At 42.7% G+C, this 17,803-nt stretch overlaps 1 protein-coding gene and 1 long non-coding RNA gene across 2 annotated transcripts in view; both read right to left on the bottom strand.

The window, feature by feature from the left end:
• rab21 (RAB21, member RAS oncogene family) overlaps positions 1-11,098 on the bottom strand; it is a 19,393-nt gene extending 8,295 nt beyond the window's left edge. The window contains exon 1 of the mRNA XM_080757974.1: positions 10,524-11,098. Coding sequence (XP_080614100.1) covers positions 10,524-10,682 — 159 coding nt within the window. The 5' untranslated portion in view covers positions 10,683-11,098. The remainder of the gene's footprint in view (positions 1-10,523) is intronic.
• A 5,682-nt stretch (positions 11,099-16,780) lies between these two features.
• The window catches only part of LOC308310914, a 2,619-nt gene continuing 1,596 nt past the window's right edge, over positions 16,781-17,803 (bottom strand). Inside the window, exons 3-4 of the long non-coding RNA XR_013963567.1 lie at positions 17,752-17,803; positions 16,781-17,636 (exon numbers count right to left, since the gene is read on the bottom strand). The exon at positions 17,752-17,803 is cut by the window's right edge and continues 26 nt beyond it. This is a non-coding gene — a long non-coding RNA (uncharacterized lncRNA). The remainder of the gene's footprint in view (positions 17,637-17,751) is intronic.

The following is a 17,803-nucleotide window of genomic DNA, read 5'->3' as shown; positions in this document are numbered from 1 at the left end:
GGGACAATGGGACATGAAACCCAAACTAGGGCTGTGAATCTTTGGCTGTCCCACCATTCGATTCGATTCAGTTCTTGGGGTCACGATTCGATTCAAAATCGATTCAATACATAGGATTTCACCACAATCTACTCCAGTCTTGAACTGAAGTGACTATACAGTAACTTGAGAATGACTGAAGACATGTCTACTCCAGTAGACTCCAGTCTTGAACTGAAGTGACTAAAGTAATTTGAGAATGACTGAAGACATGATGTTTTACTGTGATTAGGGTAAACTTACATTTACATATCACTAACTACACTAATGTAGTGAAAACTCCTGTAACTGTAACCATTATTATATTAATAATAATATATTTGGATTTTTGGAAATTATGAATCAATTTTGAATCGTTCATAACCATAAGCAGTGCTTTTCAACCCCTTTCATACCAAGGCACATTATTTATACGTCATTTGAGCAACAGACACGGGAGCACCATGTGAGGAGATTTAGCCTCTCAGACCCAAAGTCAAAGAAAATGTTGTTGTCAGTCAAGATTTTGTTGGCACGAGCTGGCTACGAGCTTGTAGGTCTGCAATTTGTTTTTTCTCGTGAAAATGTGGCGCAGATTTGTTTAATATAGATTGTTTCAGAGCGAACGTTTTTAACTCAAAGGCTTCTGGGGGGGGGGGGGGGGGGGGTCCCTGGAACAACATAATTTCACTTCAGATGGGGGTCGGCGGCCAATTACATACATTCTGGGGGGTCCTCCTTGACATGAAAATGTTTGAGAACGACTGACATAGAAACATAGGTTTCTTAGAAGGCATTTTGTAGAATCGAGTTCAGGTCGAAACTCGAAATGTGTTAACGACACACTGAGAGATCTGCCTCTCCTGGTGTGTTTGTTCGTCTATTCTAGGCCTAGAGGAAGAGGTTTGTACAGCCCTCTGGCTACGGCACAGCAAACCAACGTACATACAAATCTATGGCCACCATGAGTTCAGTCTGTTGAACCTGGAAATTCATCATTCTTGGATTCTTCCGTTTTTGGATTTCATTCAGAGAGTTTGGGATTTTCACCTGGTGGCAAATAGGGAATCTTAGCTCATTCTAATGAGCACTTGGGTGTGTGTCGAGTGATTTTGCCATCCTAAAGATGTGAACAAAACAGAGAGAGAGAGAGAGAGAGAGAGAGAGAGAGCAAATGTTGTTTGTATATAGAGGGTATGCGCATGCTTAAAGTGAATGGCACATCGAGTGGCAAAGCAACATGCAAAGTGAGTTTTAACATTGTTTAATGTCGTTTAATGCAATCGGATAGGACTTTCTGTTTGGATGCATGGGCTGTCAAGGCCAGAAAGTAGTTTTTTGCCACTCAGTAGGCGTTCCTGCATAACTTCCTGGTTTGGCGATGATGTCACGCGCATCCGCTCTATTGTATACAGCGTTATGGTTAATTAAGACATTAGTCACATCTAACCGTATTAACCACATGAAGCACAGTTCTGTCTGGGCTATATGACATTTATGGACAATATCGACATCCAATATAATTAGTTGCCGTTATGGCCGATAAACCAATGTCAAATTTGTCGATATAATCTTATTAAAAAAATAATTATAATTTTGTCCATTCTGAAAAAGGCATATAAACACAGAATTTGGAAAAAAAGCAATGCCTCTTCATTCCAAGAATAGGGGATGCACCATTATTGAAACGTTGGCCCATATCCCAACATAAACAACTTGAAAAATGTACCAACTTTTCAAAGCTTCCCCCGGAAAACACAAAAAAGGTTTTTCAGGCTTTTAAATTATTTTTTCAAACAATTATTATAAAATGCTTCATAATTGCAGAGTTGTACAGTATTATCTGTGGAAAGCAGCGTCAAAAACACAATTTTACACAATTATCTGCGAAGCTCTAACTGCTGCCAATATATTTCTATAGTTCTTAACCCATAAAAAATAATCTTCTAAATCCTCTAGTTTTCTGAAATAAATATTTTCACGATTTTTCAAAAATAGCAGACCTACAAGCTCGTAGCGCGCCACTCAGTGCATATACAGTACAGTGTTGATTTCGCCGACTAATACCATGACAAAAATGTTCGTCGACTACCATTTTTTCAACAAATAAAAACTAGACTAAAATAACACTAAGGGTTGCCCAACTGCCCCTGGCAGGTAAATAAAACACTAAGGTTTGCCCAACTGCCCCTGGCAGGTAATTAAAACACTAAGGGTTGCCCAACTGCCCCTGGCAGGTAAATAAAACACTAAGGTTTTCCCAACTGCCCCTGGCAGGTAATTAAAACACTAAGGGTTGCCCAACTGTGCCTGGCAGGTAAATAAAACACTAAGGTTTGCCCAACTGCCCCTGGCAGGTAATTAAAACACTAAGGGTTGCCCAACTGTGCCTGGCAGGTAAATAAAACACTAAGGGTTGCCCAACTGCCCCTGGCAGGTAAATAAAACACTAAGGTTTGCCCAACTGCCCCTGGCAGGTAAATAAAACACTAAGGGTTGCCCAACTGCCCCTGGCAGGTAAATAAAACACTAAGGGTTGCCCAACTGCCCCTGGCAGGTAAATAAAACACTAAGGTTTGCCCAACTTCCCCTGGCAGGTAAATAAAACACTTTGCTTTCAGATTGCCTGAGGGGGCAAGTGCTCGTTTGAGAGGGTGGCGCAACCGTCTATAAACAGAACACGGGACATATCTGTGTGTAAACACCTGAACATGGCCAGAACTCTCTGGTCTGTGGAATGTAAAACAAGAGTACGGTTGTGTTTACCTATAATGTGCTGTTTTCACTGTTGCTACACTTACAAATATAGTAAGTGTGAAGTCTGTGAACCCATAGAAGTAAGTGTTAAATTGAACGGTAATTAAATTTTTATCTATCATTTAACAATGGATGATTTACTTTTCGTGGCAAGTGGGCATGACCTTTGGGCAAGTAGAACATCAACATGCCCGACGGGCAAGTGCCTCTGAGACCTTAGTGTCAACCCCTGTATACTGTGTGTGTGTTGTCCAGTGTCTACTCCACAATGCATAGCTTGTAACACACATCACATGGGAGCGGAACCTGAAGACTGATTGACATGGTGGACACGGTGCATTGCCAACATTAAGATACCAGAAGATCTGTTGGTTTGCGATGACAGAGATCTATAGGAACTGAGGCTTATTCTAAAGGCTATGCTCATTCCAAGTTCTTTTGGTTTTACATGGTCATCTGAAACTATAAAAAAATATTATGTATGCTAAAAATAACAGACAAGTTAATAAGTCGCCGAGCACCATTCGAGACCACGGGACCATCGAAGACGGAATCTGGAGCAGCATTTCACAACTAGTGGGGTAGGGCAGTGGTTCCTAAAGTGGGGTCTGGGGAGCCCTAGGGGTCCTTGAGAGTTCCAGGGGGTCCTTAGCTAAATGATAATTAGGAACCAAATGAACCTTTATGGGTCTGTAACTCAGAGTACAAAACGGGTCCATTTGTACACTCTCAGAGTTAAATTAACATTGATGTTTACTTTACTTTACTTTTTTTGGTGATAGAAATGCCATTAAAAGGGGGTCCGTAGCCTCAGCCTGTTGCATATGAAACTGGGGGTCCTTGAAATGAAAATGGTTCAAAATAAATCACTGCCGTAAAAATATTCTCATGGGAACCACTGGGGTAGGGAACTTGGATGGGATAGGTTCGAGGACTAAATGTCGACTTAATGAGTGACAATGCAAGACATTTAGCCATTCAGGCCTCTCCCCTCCTCCGTCTCTCTCACCAAACAGGCCCGATTCAAGGACTGTCTGTAAATGAGTGAGTAGCCTCCATTTTCATTCATTCACTCCTTCACTGACTCCCTCCCTCAGTCATTCATTCATCCATTCATCCATTCTTCCTCAGAAGTAGCAACATCTAGAACTAACCAACCCGACAAAGCAATATCACTAAACAACAATGGGTCAACATTGGGGCGGCGGTGGCTCAGGGGTAGAGTGGCTGGATGGTAACCGCAAGGTTGCCAGTTCGAACCCGGGCTCCCCCAGAGTTGGTGTCGAAGTGTCTTTGAGCAAGACACTGAACCCCTAATTGCTCCTGATGTGCTGGTTGGAGCCTTTCATGGTTTCCGCTGCCATCGGTGTATGAATGTGTGTGTGAATGTAATGCACAATCTATGTAAAGCGCCTTGGATAAAGGCGCTATAAAAAATGCACCATTTACCATGTTTAGAAGACGGACATTGCATACTGTATATTAGACTCAGAGCATCACAAGTTCAAATATTATTAGTGTTTCATGTTGCGTCAGGGTCCACTGTCCAGTGTCCGCAGTTAGCACACAAAGTTTGAGCTAACTAAGAAAGACACACTTCTCTTTCTGGTGTTGCACGCATAATAATGCTTCAGCGCTCTGCGCAATTGGGCATCCATCCATGTTTTTTTTTTTTTTCTTTTGGCGGTGCGCTCTGGGTTAGGGTTAGAAAATAGTTCAACTTTTGGGTAGAAAATAGTTCAACTTTTGGAGAGGAGCTCATCAATGTCACTTCCCTATGCAGAGGGTTGGAGCAACACGGCAACAAGTGGCCAACAATGTGAGGCATCTCGCCAGTGGCGTGCACAGATAGACACTAGGGGGTGCTAGAGCACCACCTGGCCTTGCCCCCTGGACAGCAATGTGGAAAGCAAGGAAAAAACAAATATTTTTATACAGTGTAGCCTACAGTATGTGGACCATGGTGACATTGATGAATTCTTGATCTTGAAAAATAGCTTCCGATATATTATTTATTATTTAATATTTATGCCCCAAAATCTATAAATCTCCCACTATTAAGGCAACCGGACGGTTCCACGCGCTGCAGAAGGTGCCCTTTTTTCACTTGAGCACCTGCCCCTCTAAATGTCTGTGCACGCCACTGCATCTCACCCATCTTCATCATGATCCGATGAGGACGTATCGACAACAAAACCTTCCTTCTTCTAGGCGTCTCACTCATGTGTAACACTGGAGACATGATATTCTATAAGTGCTCCACCATTCACAAAACACGTCCTGGATCGACAGACAGACAGACAGACAGACAGACACGGCCCCTTAGTCAGAACATCACATGCTCAATCCATCCTGTCGCTCACATCTGGATCTACATTCATTTACACTGAAGGTTAAAGATGGAGTGCCACAATTTTTGTATTTTTCCAGTTTTTCATGAGTCTATGAGGTGACAGTACTTCATTAGACACCCTGGAGTCGTTGTTATGTGCAATGGTGTATTGACTTTGTATTTAGGGTTTCTTCCTGGAGGCTGAACCCTTGACAGTCAAACGGGCCAATGAATCAGCCCCTCCCTTAACCCCTCCCCCTTTATCATACAACTACAGGTGTGGGTGCGGCTTCAGTTCAGGTGGATCACCACCCATCACCACCCGCCAGGCAAACCAGGCATACTTAATGAACTGGTGGGCGTGTCTTCCTCCTTATATTATAATAATACCTGATGATCATGTTTTAGGATGGAAAAAAATCATGGCACTCCATCTCTAATAACAAACGAGTGTTTTACACACCTACACAATAGGCACCAAAGGGGGGCCCCAATGTGTTGAAAGCAAAACCTCATGCACAGTTTGCACACCATCTTCAAATGCAATTAAAACGTTTTTTTTTTTTCAATGGGAATAACAAGGTTTGGGCCCGTTAGACCTTCATCAGGTTATCCCGAGTTAACAGACAAAACATTGTGATTAAAAAGAAAAAACAATTTAATTGCATTTGAAGACGGTGTGTGGTGCAGGACTCAGGAGTTTTGGCTTTCAGTAAACAGAAGGTTAAGAAAAGAAACAACAGTGTTGTCCATTTGAGGCCGATTCTACAAAAACATCTTCTAAATCTTAACAGTTTTCAGAAAACCTATGTTTCTATGTCAGTGGTGCTCAGCCTTTTTCATGTCAAGGACCCCCAGAATTATCTGTATTTGGCTGCGGACCCCCATCTGAAAATATGTAGTTCCAGGGACCCCCAGAAGCAAAGATTTGAGTTAAAAACGTTAATATATATTCAAAGAGTTGCGCTGCATTATCATGATTTTTTTTCAAAAATAGCAGATCTACAAGCTTGTAGCGTGGCGTGCCAGATCTGCTTGTAGATCTGCTATCTTTCAATAGCTGCTTAAAGTATAACATAATGCTTAAAACACCAAAAGGGGTTCCCGTCCTGAATGGGTCAAGTAGCAGAGCTGTTATGATATTATACCCACTTCAATTACATCTTCACCTCCCCTGACCTGTGCGTAGCAATGGAGAGAATCCATGCTATTCCATTCCAGAACTGTGTCCCAGGCGTGAATGAGGCTGGGCCTCACTGTACAACACTGTGTGCACTCATTGTTTGTGAGGGGGAAAAGAGCAAAGCACAGGAGGAGAGGGACTCAATCGTTCAAGGATGTCTATATTAGAACGTCCAGATGAATGCTGCTGTATGGATGGAGATAAATGATCCTTTTTGCAAACAGGAAGTTATGCAACAACTGTTTGAGTTTTCAGGGCACTGTGTCATCAGCCCGTTCCGAGTTCCGACATGTCGGTGGAGACTGGAGAGACACACACACACACACCAAATCGAGACAGTATAATGATACACAAGTCACTATGTTAGAGTCAACAGTAATGAGACAGGGGTGGCAGCGGCTCAGGGTTAGAGTACGGTAGTTAGAACTTAGAACGGCCGGATGGGAACCACAAGGTTCTCAGTTCGAGCCTGTGCTCTCCCAGAGTTAGTGTCGAAGTGTCCTTGAGCAAGACTCTGAAACCCTAATTGCTCCCGATGTGCAGGTTGGTGCCTTGCTTGCATGGTTTCCTCCACCATCGGTGTATGAATGTGTGTGTGTGTGTGTGTGTGTGTGTGTGTGTGTGTGTGTAATGCACAATCTATATAAATGCACCATTTACTATTTACTATACCAAATACTGACAGTAATGCTGCAATGCATGTCAGCGAACACTAATGAACAGGTTTACCGTCTGGATGGAAACAAATCACTGAAGAACAACAAGTGGGAGAAACAGAGAGGAAATGTTTTGGGTGGGAATTAGCCCTTTGCTAAGTCCCTCCCCAACAGGCACATTATCAACGGTTACTAGGAGACTTCTCCGCCATTGAGATGCATGTTAAATGACAGGGATTTCTCTATATAAATGTCATTTCAGTAGCAAGAGCTTCAAAATGTCAAGTTCTGAACCTAGTCAACAAGGACTGCAGTAGACTATGCACTGGACAGTGGACACAATGTGCACAACATTTCAATGAACTAGAAATAGGAGGAAATGAGGGAGAAACAGTATCCACCTCAATCAACTTTAACAACCGTCTGATAGGATTTTTCATGTAATGGACGGTAAGACTACGGTGATTAGTATTATAGACATCACCTGAGTGGGTCAGTTGTGTAACCTTCCCGACGTTAAACTATGTATGTGTTCAACAACACAGCCATGCAAAATAACACTGACAGCTACAGTATGAGGTGGTGAAAGCTTGCCCAGCTTAGCAACTTGCTATAACTATTTGGATTGCCATTGGACCAATCGCTTTTCGGGTGGGTGTTTAGCGAAGGGCTAATTATTTCTCTTAAACTAAATGAAATAGATTGATAAGAAATCCAATAAATAAAAAATTGGAAAATTGGAGTATTGGAAATAGCTGATCTACAAGCTCGCAAAGCAAAGCGTTGTGTGCTTGTAGATCTGCCATTTCCACTAACCAGTTTGGGGTCCAGGGCAAACATCTATTAAATCTATCTTTTTGGTCTACTCAACCTGAAACATTTGGGAACCACTGCTGTGTAGGGCATGGAAGGAGTGTGACTGAGGGGAGAGAGGGAGAGTAGAACGAGTGATCATCTGTAGGGCACGGAGGGAGTGCAGTGATTCCCTCAGTGAAAAGGGCTGACTGTCAAGCTGATTAGGATGCGATTAGGTTTTATAAGACATTAGTCATGCCTGTGCAATTCTGGACGTGTATTTTATTTCATTCAAAGCATCAACTTATGAAATTATCTAGACTGTGAACTGAAAATGATATGGTCATAATAAAAAAATAAGCATTGTGTGCATTGTGTTATGGTATTTGATCACATTGGTGATCTGTAGTGTGGAACTGCTAGTGTGATAGAGAGGGAGAGTTATAACCGGTGATCATCTGTAGGGTATGGAGGGAGTGTGACTGAGGGGAGAGAGGGAGAGTTAGGGTATGAATGTATGTATGAGGCGTGTGACTGATTGGTGGGAGAGAGAGAGGGACGGAGCAAGTGAGTCATTGATCGAGTGAACGGGCAAAGGACGGAGGGCATTCCTGTGTGCCTTTCAGTATGCAGGCTATCTTCATTATGTAGCCTTTTAGTTTTCACAGCTGGGTTACAAGTGCTGTGTCATACTTCCTGGTTCAAACGTTTAGCCTGAAAGCAATGGGGGCTATATTCTACGATGAATGAGTCCTGCTAAGACGGGGTGGTGCCCTGATGGCAGAGACATGCAAAACGGCATGTGATGGCAATGGGATATCACATGCACAGTGCACACACGTAGTAGAGTATCTCTCACACACACTTTATGATGTATCACACTAGCTTCATTGTGTAGCAATTCAGACGGGCAACTGAAGAAATATTACTCTGTCGGAGGGGATCATGGTACCTTTGCCAAGAGATCACCACTCGCACACGCACACACACACACGCACCTGCTTGTACCTGCTGAAAGCCAACATCCATCTATTCTCTGCTCTATGACCTCATAACCGTTGCCCTCTTCTCGTCTTGTAAACAAATGGTGTCTTCTTAAAATAGCTTGGTCAAATAATATTACCACGCCAAGTCAAACGGCGCACACGTTTGATTAACATATCATTGTTTTATTATTATGTGCGCCGGCAGTTTGATATACTGTAGGCCATTTAGCTTTAGCAGTGTTGTGTGAGTGTGTGCGCGTGCGTGCATGCGTGCGTGAGCTCACACACACAGCTCTAAAGATGTCAAACACCATAGTGACTGACAAGTGTATTATTTGGAATAATCTCGGGTGAGAGTGGGCGGAGGAGAGCTCATATTTCGGTCACCAGTAGAACAGTGGGTTTCGCAACAGCTCTGCTGCTGCTCACCCGGGATCCGAGTGGAATAGTATGAGAGTGGCGACACTAGCGTGGACTCCCATAATTGTAACAATGGAATGTGGACGTGCTCATTCTATCTCAATGGGATAGTTCCAATGTTTGGAACTACAGCCCATAGGCACCCGATTTGCGGCGAGATCAAAGCGTGTCTTACTATTCCACTCGGCCCAGGATGAACCCACACACACACACACACACACACACAGAGCTCGAGAAGGAAAAGCCTTTGATTACCAATTTACCATGATGCTATTGTGGTCCGGGGACCACCAGTGCTCGTTGAGGGGGGTTCCAGGTGGTCCCCAGCTAAATGATGGAGTTGCATGGTACCCAAATGGACCCTTATAGATCTTTAACTCTTGAGTGTAAAATGAAACCATCATTTGCCTATGTTGTCTCTCCTAATGGTACTACCAAGTACCAACATCAATACAGCACGGAATAGTGGACAAAGTCTTAGCGAACAACAACAAAATATTCTTTAGTTTTGGGTCTGAGAGGCTCAAATGCTGAATAAATAATGAAAAGGGATGAATGAACACCACAAGACACTTCCTCCTATATGGGGGCCAGCCATCATCTCTCTCACAGTGGTTTTCAACCCTTTTCATATCAAGGCCCGTTATGTATTTACTTAGTTACCAACTCTCCATCATTTAGCTGGGGACGCTGGACCACTGTCACTGACCACATATCCTGCAACCCACTCAAGGACCACTGGTGGAAAACCATTGCTCTAAAGTCTGTCTCTCACGAGTTAAATATCTAATAAGGGTCCACCGTCCATCATTTAGCTGGGGACCACCTGGAACCCCCTCAAGGACCTCTGACTGGTGGCCCCCATCATAGACCACTGGTGGATGAAAAAAACCCACTGCCCTAGTCTCAGTGTCACCTGTAGTTAAGATGCTTTTATATACTTACTCTGCACCATCATTTAGCTGGGGACCACCTGGAACCCCCTAAGGAGTCGGACCACTGTCTGGTGGTCTCTATAAGGACCACTGACTGGTTGAAAACCACTGACTCTAGTGAGTCGCTGCAGTCGCACATCGGTTTATCTAATAATTAAGGGTCCATTTGGTTACTCTGCTGAGGACCATCTGGAACACTCTCCTCATATCATATCATATCAAGGACCACTGTCTGAATGAAAACCACTGTCTGTCTGACTGTCACTCTCACCTGTAAAGTTGTGATGTGTTTATCGGTTATCTAATATAAGGGTCCATTTGGTTATACTCTGCTGACTGAGGAGTACCAGAACACCTGGAACACTCTCCTCATATCAAGGACCACTGGCTGAATGAAAACCACTGTCTGTCTGTCTGTCTGTCTGTCTGTCACTCACTCACCTGTAAAGTTGTGATGTGCTTGTCGTTGAACTTGTTCTCGCAGTAGCGCAGCACCAGGCTGGTCTTCCCCACGCAGCCTTCCCCCAGCAGCACCACCTTGAACGAGTAGGTTTTGTTGTGGTTGTTGTTGTGGCCGCCCGTTCCCCCACCAGACGCCATGGTTTATTTAACAAAACAGTGGAGAAGGAAAGAATCTATCCCTCCTTTCCTTCCTTCCTTCCTTCCTTCCTTGGCTTGGCTTCAGTCAGTTGCATACAAAGTCGCTTCTTTTAATAGCCCTTTTTTTAGCTAGCAAAGCTAACCCCTAGTAAAGTGAAGTCTGTGGTGCGTAGTAGCTCACATCAGATCAGCCCTTAAAAAAAGCAGGGCAAGCTGGGGGAAAAGAAATAAAAACAAATCCAGAGGAGAGCCTGTAGCGGGGAAATAACCCAAAACCAAGTCGTATCCAACTCGGACGAATGACTGCCGGCAAATGTCAGATATTTTTAGAGTTTAAATATCAAAGTATTTCCACCACCACTGAGACTATCTGTCTTCGCTTTTGCATCCAACAACTAATGGCGTCTGCCTGTGAGCCTGCTAGCTTAGCTTAGCTTCCTAATAGTAACGTCCTGGAGTAAATACCCCAAGGATGCGTCAGTGATGTCACCCATCACGCGGAAGCGCTTCGTCCTCGGGTCTCCATAACATTTTGCCTTGCCTTGATTTTATTATGATTTCAAAGTACCTTCTTTTTTTGAGGGGCGCTCCTAATTTAGTGTAGATTTTCGTCTTTACACAAATATTAAATTCCCATTGACAATGATTTGAGAATGTACGGCATGTGTCTGAGCCCCTCACTTCACACGGGTGTGATTTTTATTTTTTATTTTTTTGTAAAAAATAAAACGACTATGACATTTTAAAGATCTACTTTAAACCGTTTATATGATGTTTTGGCATAATATTCGGAATAGTTGAATATGAAGGACAGGCCAATATTGCTTTCATCCATAGCAGTCCTATCTTGCAATGAACTGTACTTTCCAGTTCTTTTTTTTTTCTCTCTCCCCCCCCCCCCCCCCCCCCCTGCAAACTCTGTTAATAATGTACCGGTATTCAATCAATCAAACACTCCCTCCACTTCCGAATGCGATTGTTTTGGACGTCACAGACGTGTCCTTGGTATCCTTTATTCTAGTGTACGTCATGCTTTGATCATATGATGACAAGGGCCCCATATAGCTGTAAGCTGTTCCCGTCATCATGATCAAGGTGGTGGTGGGGATTTTTGTTTGTTATGTTAACATATCAGGCCTGTCAGGCTGTCACTGTCAGACACTTTAAGGTAAATTACAGAATGATCATAACACTGTTATTCCCCGCATGCATAACGGTAGCAGGACAAGTCCCATACCCCCCATGGTTTCTCATGGAGCAGGTGCATCGCGGTAAACTTGACTTTCCTTTTCCAGTGGCGCAAACTGTTAAGTATTAAAGTAACAAAGTAGGCCTATACTGTCTGTCTGTACATGCACTTACTGTAAGTACTGTACTTTAGTACAATTGTGAGTGAGGTAGGCTATTTGTACAAGTCAGTGTGGTGATCAGAAGTGGAAAGTACATACATTACTTACAGTCAGTAAGTATACTATATAGGCCTACTTACCCAATTTTGAGGTACTTTTACTTGGAGTATTTCCAATTTTATGTGCTTCCAACTTTAGTTACTACATACTTTGTCGATACTCGATTTAGATTATTACAAAACATTCATTACCAGCTTCAGCCCACATTTCATCTATACAAGCTTTATAGATCGGCTATTTTCTAAATATGTTTTATACATATTTTTAATACGTTTGAAAACTTGAAATATGACATTCTGCATCATCAGTACATACTTTCTACTTTTGGTACTTTAAGTACGTTTTAATACCGATACTTTTGCACTTTTACTCAAGTGAATGTTGAACTCCAGACTTTTACTTGTAACAGAGTATTGCAGAGTAGAGTATAGCCTATGACATGAAAGAACGTTCACTGCGCGGGTCATGACTCATGATTTTATGCAAGTTCATGTCAGAGTAGGCTACACAAAGCAGGCTACTATGGGTTTCGCAAAAACAAAACAGTGGTGGTCACAAGATGCTACTCCATATAATCCATTTACCAGTGGTGGAAAAAGTACTCACATTCTTGACTTAAGTAAAAGTATCATCCATACTGCAATGTAGATATACTGTACTCTGTTAAGTAGAAGTCCGGAATTAACACAATCTTTTCTGTGGAAAATCTTGCAGAATCAAGTTATGCAATTTTCTAGGTTCATTATAAACCAGTGAACTTTATTCAACCCAACGGGTTAATAGCAACAACAAAAAGTAAAGAAGAAGTCAAGATAAGAAAAAAATAAGGTTATTATTTTACAGTTGCACAAGGCTCTGTTCCATTTTCATTATCGTAGGAATAAAGCTATCATCAATTGTTGTCAAATTAAACAATAGGCTAATTATTATTATTATTATTTATAATAATATAAAAAATATAGTACTATAATAGTAAAATATAGTAACTTTAGGGGTCCCAGACCCCTGGTGTAGAGTTATATATATAATATAACCATAACAAAACAAAAATTACATACTGGTTATTATTGAACATTTGACCAATTATTTTCTATAAACATTTTAAATACGGTAAACAAGTATTTAGAGAAAGAAAGACCCTGCTGTGATGATCCCTGTAATCTACAAGCTCACAACTCATCGCAGCTGCAACGTGTGCTAGGCTTGTAGATCTGCCACGTTCACATGGCTATTATTGTTTCTCCAGCTCAGACAAGGCTTGTTAGTTAGAAGTCCCCATGCAGTGAGTGAAGTCATTGTCTGGTGAAACAGAGGAAGTTCCTTCTCTCACTGCAGTCCCTGGCCTCCCAGCTTCTGGTTCCATTGCCCTCCCAGTCCCTGTTGTTTGCGGCGCCACAGTGCTGCCACCAGGCCGGGCAGAGAGGCATGCCCCCGTGGTCCTCTAACTTGTCCCCGCTCACCCACACCCACTGGCTGGCCAGGAACCGCAGGCCGGTCCACACCTGGAGAGGAGAGGAAGAAGATGAATTATTACATCTCCTTGAATTGGGTGTACATATGCAGTACGGTACACAACAACAACATGACGTGGACATCTATCGATACAAAACGGAGAGGCATTTGAAATATGAAATATCCCATATCATTTTGTAGTGGAGCAATTATTATAATTTTTATCTTTGAGATTTGTTTTAAGCTTTTCTGCCTTTTATTGATGTAGTTAAGTGAAGTGAAGTGGAGATAGACAGTAAAGAGTCAGGGAGAGAATGGGAGAGACACCAGATTTTGATTATTGTTACCGGTACAAAACATACAGTAACCACTTCAGCCCTATATACATTTCGGCCATTTGAAAAATAGCGACGCATTGTGAGCTTGTAGATCGGCTATTTTCAAATGATTTTTGTATACACTTGAAAACTTGAAATGACACACACACACACACACACACACACACACACACACACACACACACACACACACACACACCTGGTCAGACGTAGCCTCCACGATCTTCTCCCTGGCGTAGCGGTGGTCATCAGGGGAGAGCAGGCTGGCCAGGTCATATTGGCATGTGATGGAACCCGGGGCCGTGCCGGGGGGGTCGACACGCAGAGACCTGCAGTGGTCCAGGGCTTCCTCCCAGGTCTTGTTCTCCTTCACCAGGATCAGCTTGTCCTCGTAGCACAGGAAGGAAGACGTGAGAAGACATGGCTCATTGTGCCACGTCACCAGCATCAAGCCAACGCTGGACGACCTGACCGAACCGCAGTCCCGATTTTCTGGTTCTCCCCGTCCCCAGCCTTTGAAGTAGGACTGCTGCTCTCCAACCCACCTCCACACACCGTCCACGTCTCTGGGGGGGGGGGGGTCAAAGTTAGTTAGTTGTTCCTGGCCTGGGCCGTGGCTCAGCGGTCCAAGCACCTTGGCTGGAAATCCAGTCTGGCAGTGTGCCACGGGTTCAATTCCCGATCCTGATGGCCCCCCTATCTCTCTCCCCATTTCCTGTCAGCCTACTATCTGTCCCTCTATAAAAAAATACAGAATAAAGGCAAATGCCAGAAAAAAAACATAACATAACAAACAGCTGTTGTGGTTTGGGCCTTAAGCCTCAGTATTGAAACTCCCTTAGCATTAATTAAGGACCACTTCACCATTTTCTGTCAGTGTCTCACAGAGGGCTGTGTACAGTTCAGAAACTTCCCTACCAGTGACAACATTGATAGCCAGGCTTGCTATATCAAACAAGATTTAAAACCTTTTTTTAAATTAATGCAAGAGCAATTTCGACATGTTAATTTTCCAAGAAGAGAAAGTCTGTAGGTAGGTTGTTGTATAATGTATGTAGCCTACCTGTACAATCCAATCCATGCAGAAAAATCTAAAGTCAAGTTGTGAAAATGTTCATCGCTGATGATGTGACCATGTTCATCGCTGACGATGGTGGCCATGCCTTGGTGGTTATCGTCACAGTACTGCCGACCGTTCTCCCACGTCATCAACCGGTCCACTAGGGTAACGTTGGACGTCTCACCATCGTCGTTGCACATGGTGTAGCGACGTTCTTCAGAGCAGGGCGCGGTGTACCAGTGCCCACGCCAAATACCACTGCAATTCCTATCTAGCCCAAACTGCCTCTCCACCACTAAGCTGGGGTCCATGATGGGGATTTCAGCCAGCTCTGTCCACCTCCAGAGTGTCGGATCTGAGGCGTCACGACGCAACCCAATCCAGAAGTCACCTGAAGTGTGACTCAGTGTTGAGTTCCAGAGGGATTCGGCTTCATCTTGGCTCCTGAACAATTGATTAAAGTTTTATTTTAACATTTCTTTGCATGGCATACATTTGTTCAATCAGTAATGTTTCTTATATCTATTTATTTAACTGTCTGTGTGAATAGGTAACAATACCAACCTGATTGTTGCTAGATCTGTGTGATAACTCCTGCAGTAATCTCTGGCCTCCTGCCAGGTTTTATCAGCTCTAACAACATAGAACTGCTTTCTTAATCCCAGCGCATGCACAGTGGTGGTGATGATGGCGAAGATTATGAAGAGATACGCAGGGAAGCTGTTCTTCATCCTGTTCTGATGGTAACTGTGATGCCGGGTGTGAGATTGGCTTTATTTTGATACACGTGCAAATTATGGCACCTAACCGCGTTGTGTTCAAGTTACCCAATGACTATTATTCATGTACTGCTCAGCACTGCATCTGTCTTGTGTAAATGTAAATCTTTGAGGCAAAGGATTTACATTTCAAATCAGTGTTCGGCACAACCAAGGGGAGGTGGGCCTGTTTTACCTGCCACCTGGTCAACCTGCACACTGCAGTACAGTGTCTACTAGACACTCCAAAAATATCTATTAAGGGACATGTTGAGTGGTGAAAAAACAAAACAAAACAAACAAGAACAAGTATCAAAGATACAAGTTTAGGAGAAAACAGTGTGTAACTGTTTGATTGAAGACCTTATACAGGACTATTTTGTGTGGGAATAGTGTATTCAGTTTGTAGTGCATCGTTCCTCAAACCTTTTTGGCCGTGCACCCCCTTACCTCCTGACCTATTTGGCCGAAAAGTATACGTTATTTAATGTTTATAGAAAATACTCACGGAATGTATACTCACTGATACGTCTTATTAGTTTTGTTTACAAGATTTGGCCATTTGTTAAACACCATAAAACCACCATGACCCTTTTAATGTCACTGAGGGCGTTCGCACTTTGCACACCACAAGGGGTGCACGCACCACAGTTTGGGAACCCCTAGTGCAATCATGTGTAATGGGTCCTGTTTTGCATTCTGTAGTATAGAACATTTGACAGCACATGCAAATCTACAAGAAACACCTTTAGGTACACATGTGCAAAGTACAGAGAGTACCAACCAATACCAACCATATTGAAGAGGTTCTTGTTGTGTGCCTGACTAATACATTTTCACTCTCATACAGGCATGATGTTGGAGGGGAAGTTTAGTTCATTTTCCCACAATGAAATGACAAATTAGAAATGATTTGATTTCAGGACAACTACATGATTTGAGCCATGATTCAGATGAACACTGAAAACACAGATTTGTTGAATACAATTTTAATAGCTCAACTCAAATGTAATACTAATAAAGTACATAATGGTGCATTTAAAGTGCAAACAGTAGAATACATTCACCAAACGGAAGCAGCAAAGATCACAAACTAATACACCTGGAACTGATCTTTGGGTTTAAATACCAACATAGCTTATATGGGTAGCAGTAGTGTACTTCTAACAGACTAACAGTAGCCTACAAGCATTGGACATTAATACAGTAGTGTACAATAAGTAAAGCAGTTGTAGTTGCAACAGTGTGGGCGCAGCATATTTAGAAAATAGTAGCTTGGTATTTTTCTGACATCAACCCTTATTTTGTTTTGTTTTTGTTTAAATAAAAACACAATCATTTGGAATCATACAATATGTAACAAACAGTAACCTCAACCTGATACTGTTAGTAAAACAAGAACAGTGAATATGCAAAGCATTACAACCAAACATCGAGCTAAACCAAATGAGATGACAGAACACAATCGACATGAATCAAGGGTGAAATCCGCCCTTTTAGGAGATGGGATTTTGGTATTAGTCTAGTAGCAAGCCCATAGAGCCCCATTGTGAACCCGGACATGTTGAGTACACCAAGGTTTTATGTTAGAAATGTTTAGTATGGGTCCCCAGCATGTAGAAACTGCCGGATGCTAACTTGCATATGTTGAGCAATTTTCATAATCTACATGCTGGGGACCCATACTAAACATTTCTAACATAAAACGTTGGTGTACTCAACATGTCCGGGTTCATTTTTTGGCTACTAGGCTATATCTATTTGGTAATTGGTATCATGTAGATACCAAATTGGAACTCATCAAAAGGACATGGTCTGCTACTGAGTTGTCTGTGGATGATGACCACCAAACTTGTGACGTCTACCTCTTCACGTAGGTGTTCTCCTTGTCTTCACCGTCAGGTCTGCTCAGAGTCACAGCAGATGGATTGGGTGGCCTATACAGTCAGGAAGACAAGAAATGTCAGTCACTAACTGTGCACACACACACACACACACACACACACACACACACACACACACACACACACACACACACAGTTGTCCACCTACATGTTTTTATTTGTCTTCCTTAGCAGGCGTTGGGAGCATGGTGACAAAAGGC

Source organism: Protomyctophum bolini, assembly GCF_963924005.1.
Source record: "Protomyctophum bolini genome assembly, chromosome: 23".
NCBI lineage: Eukaryota > Metazoa > Chordata > Actinopteri > Myctophiformes > Myctophidae > Protomyctophum > Protomyctophum bolini.
This window is presented reverse-complemented; position numbering and strand designations above follow the sequence as displayed.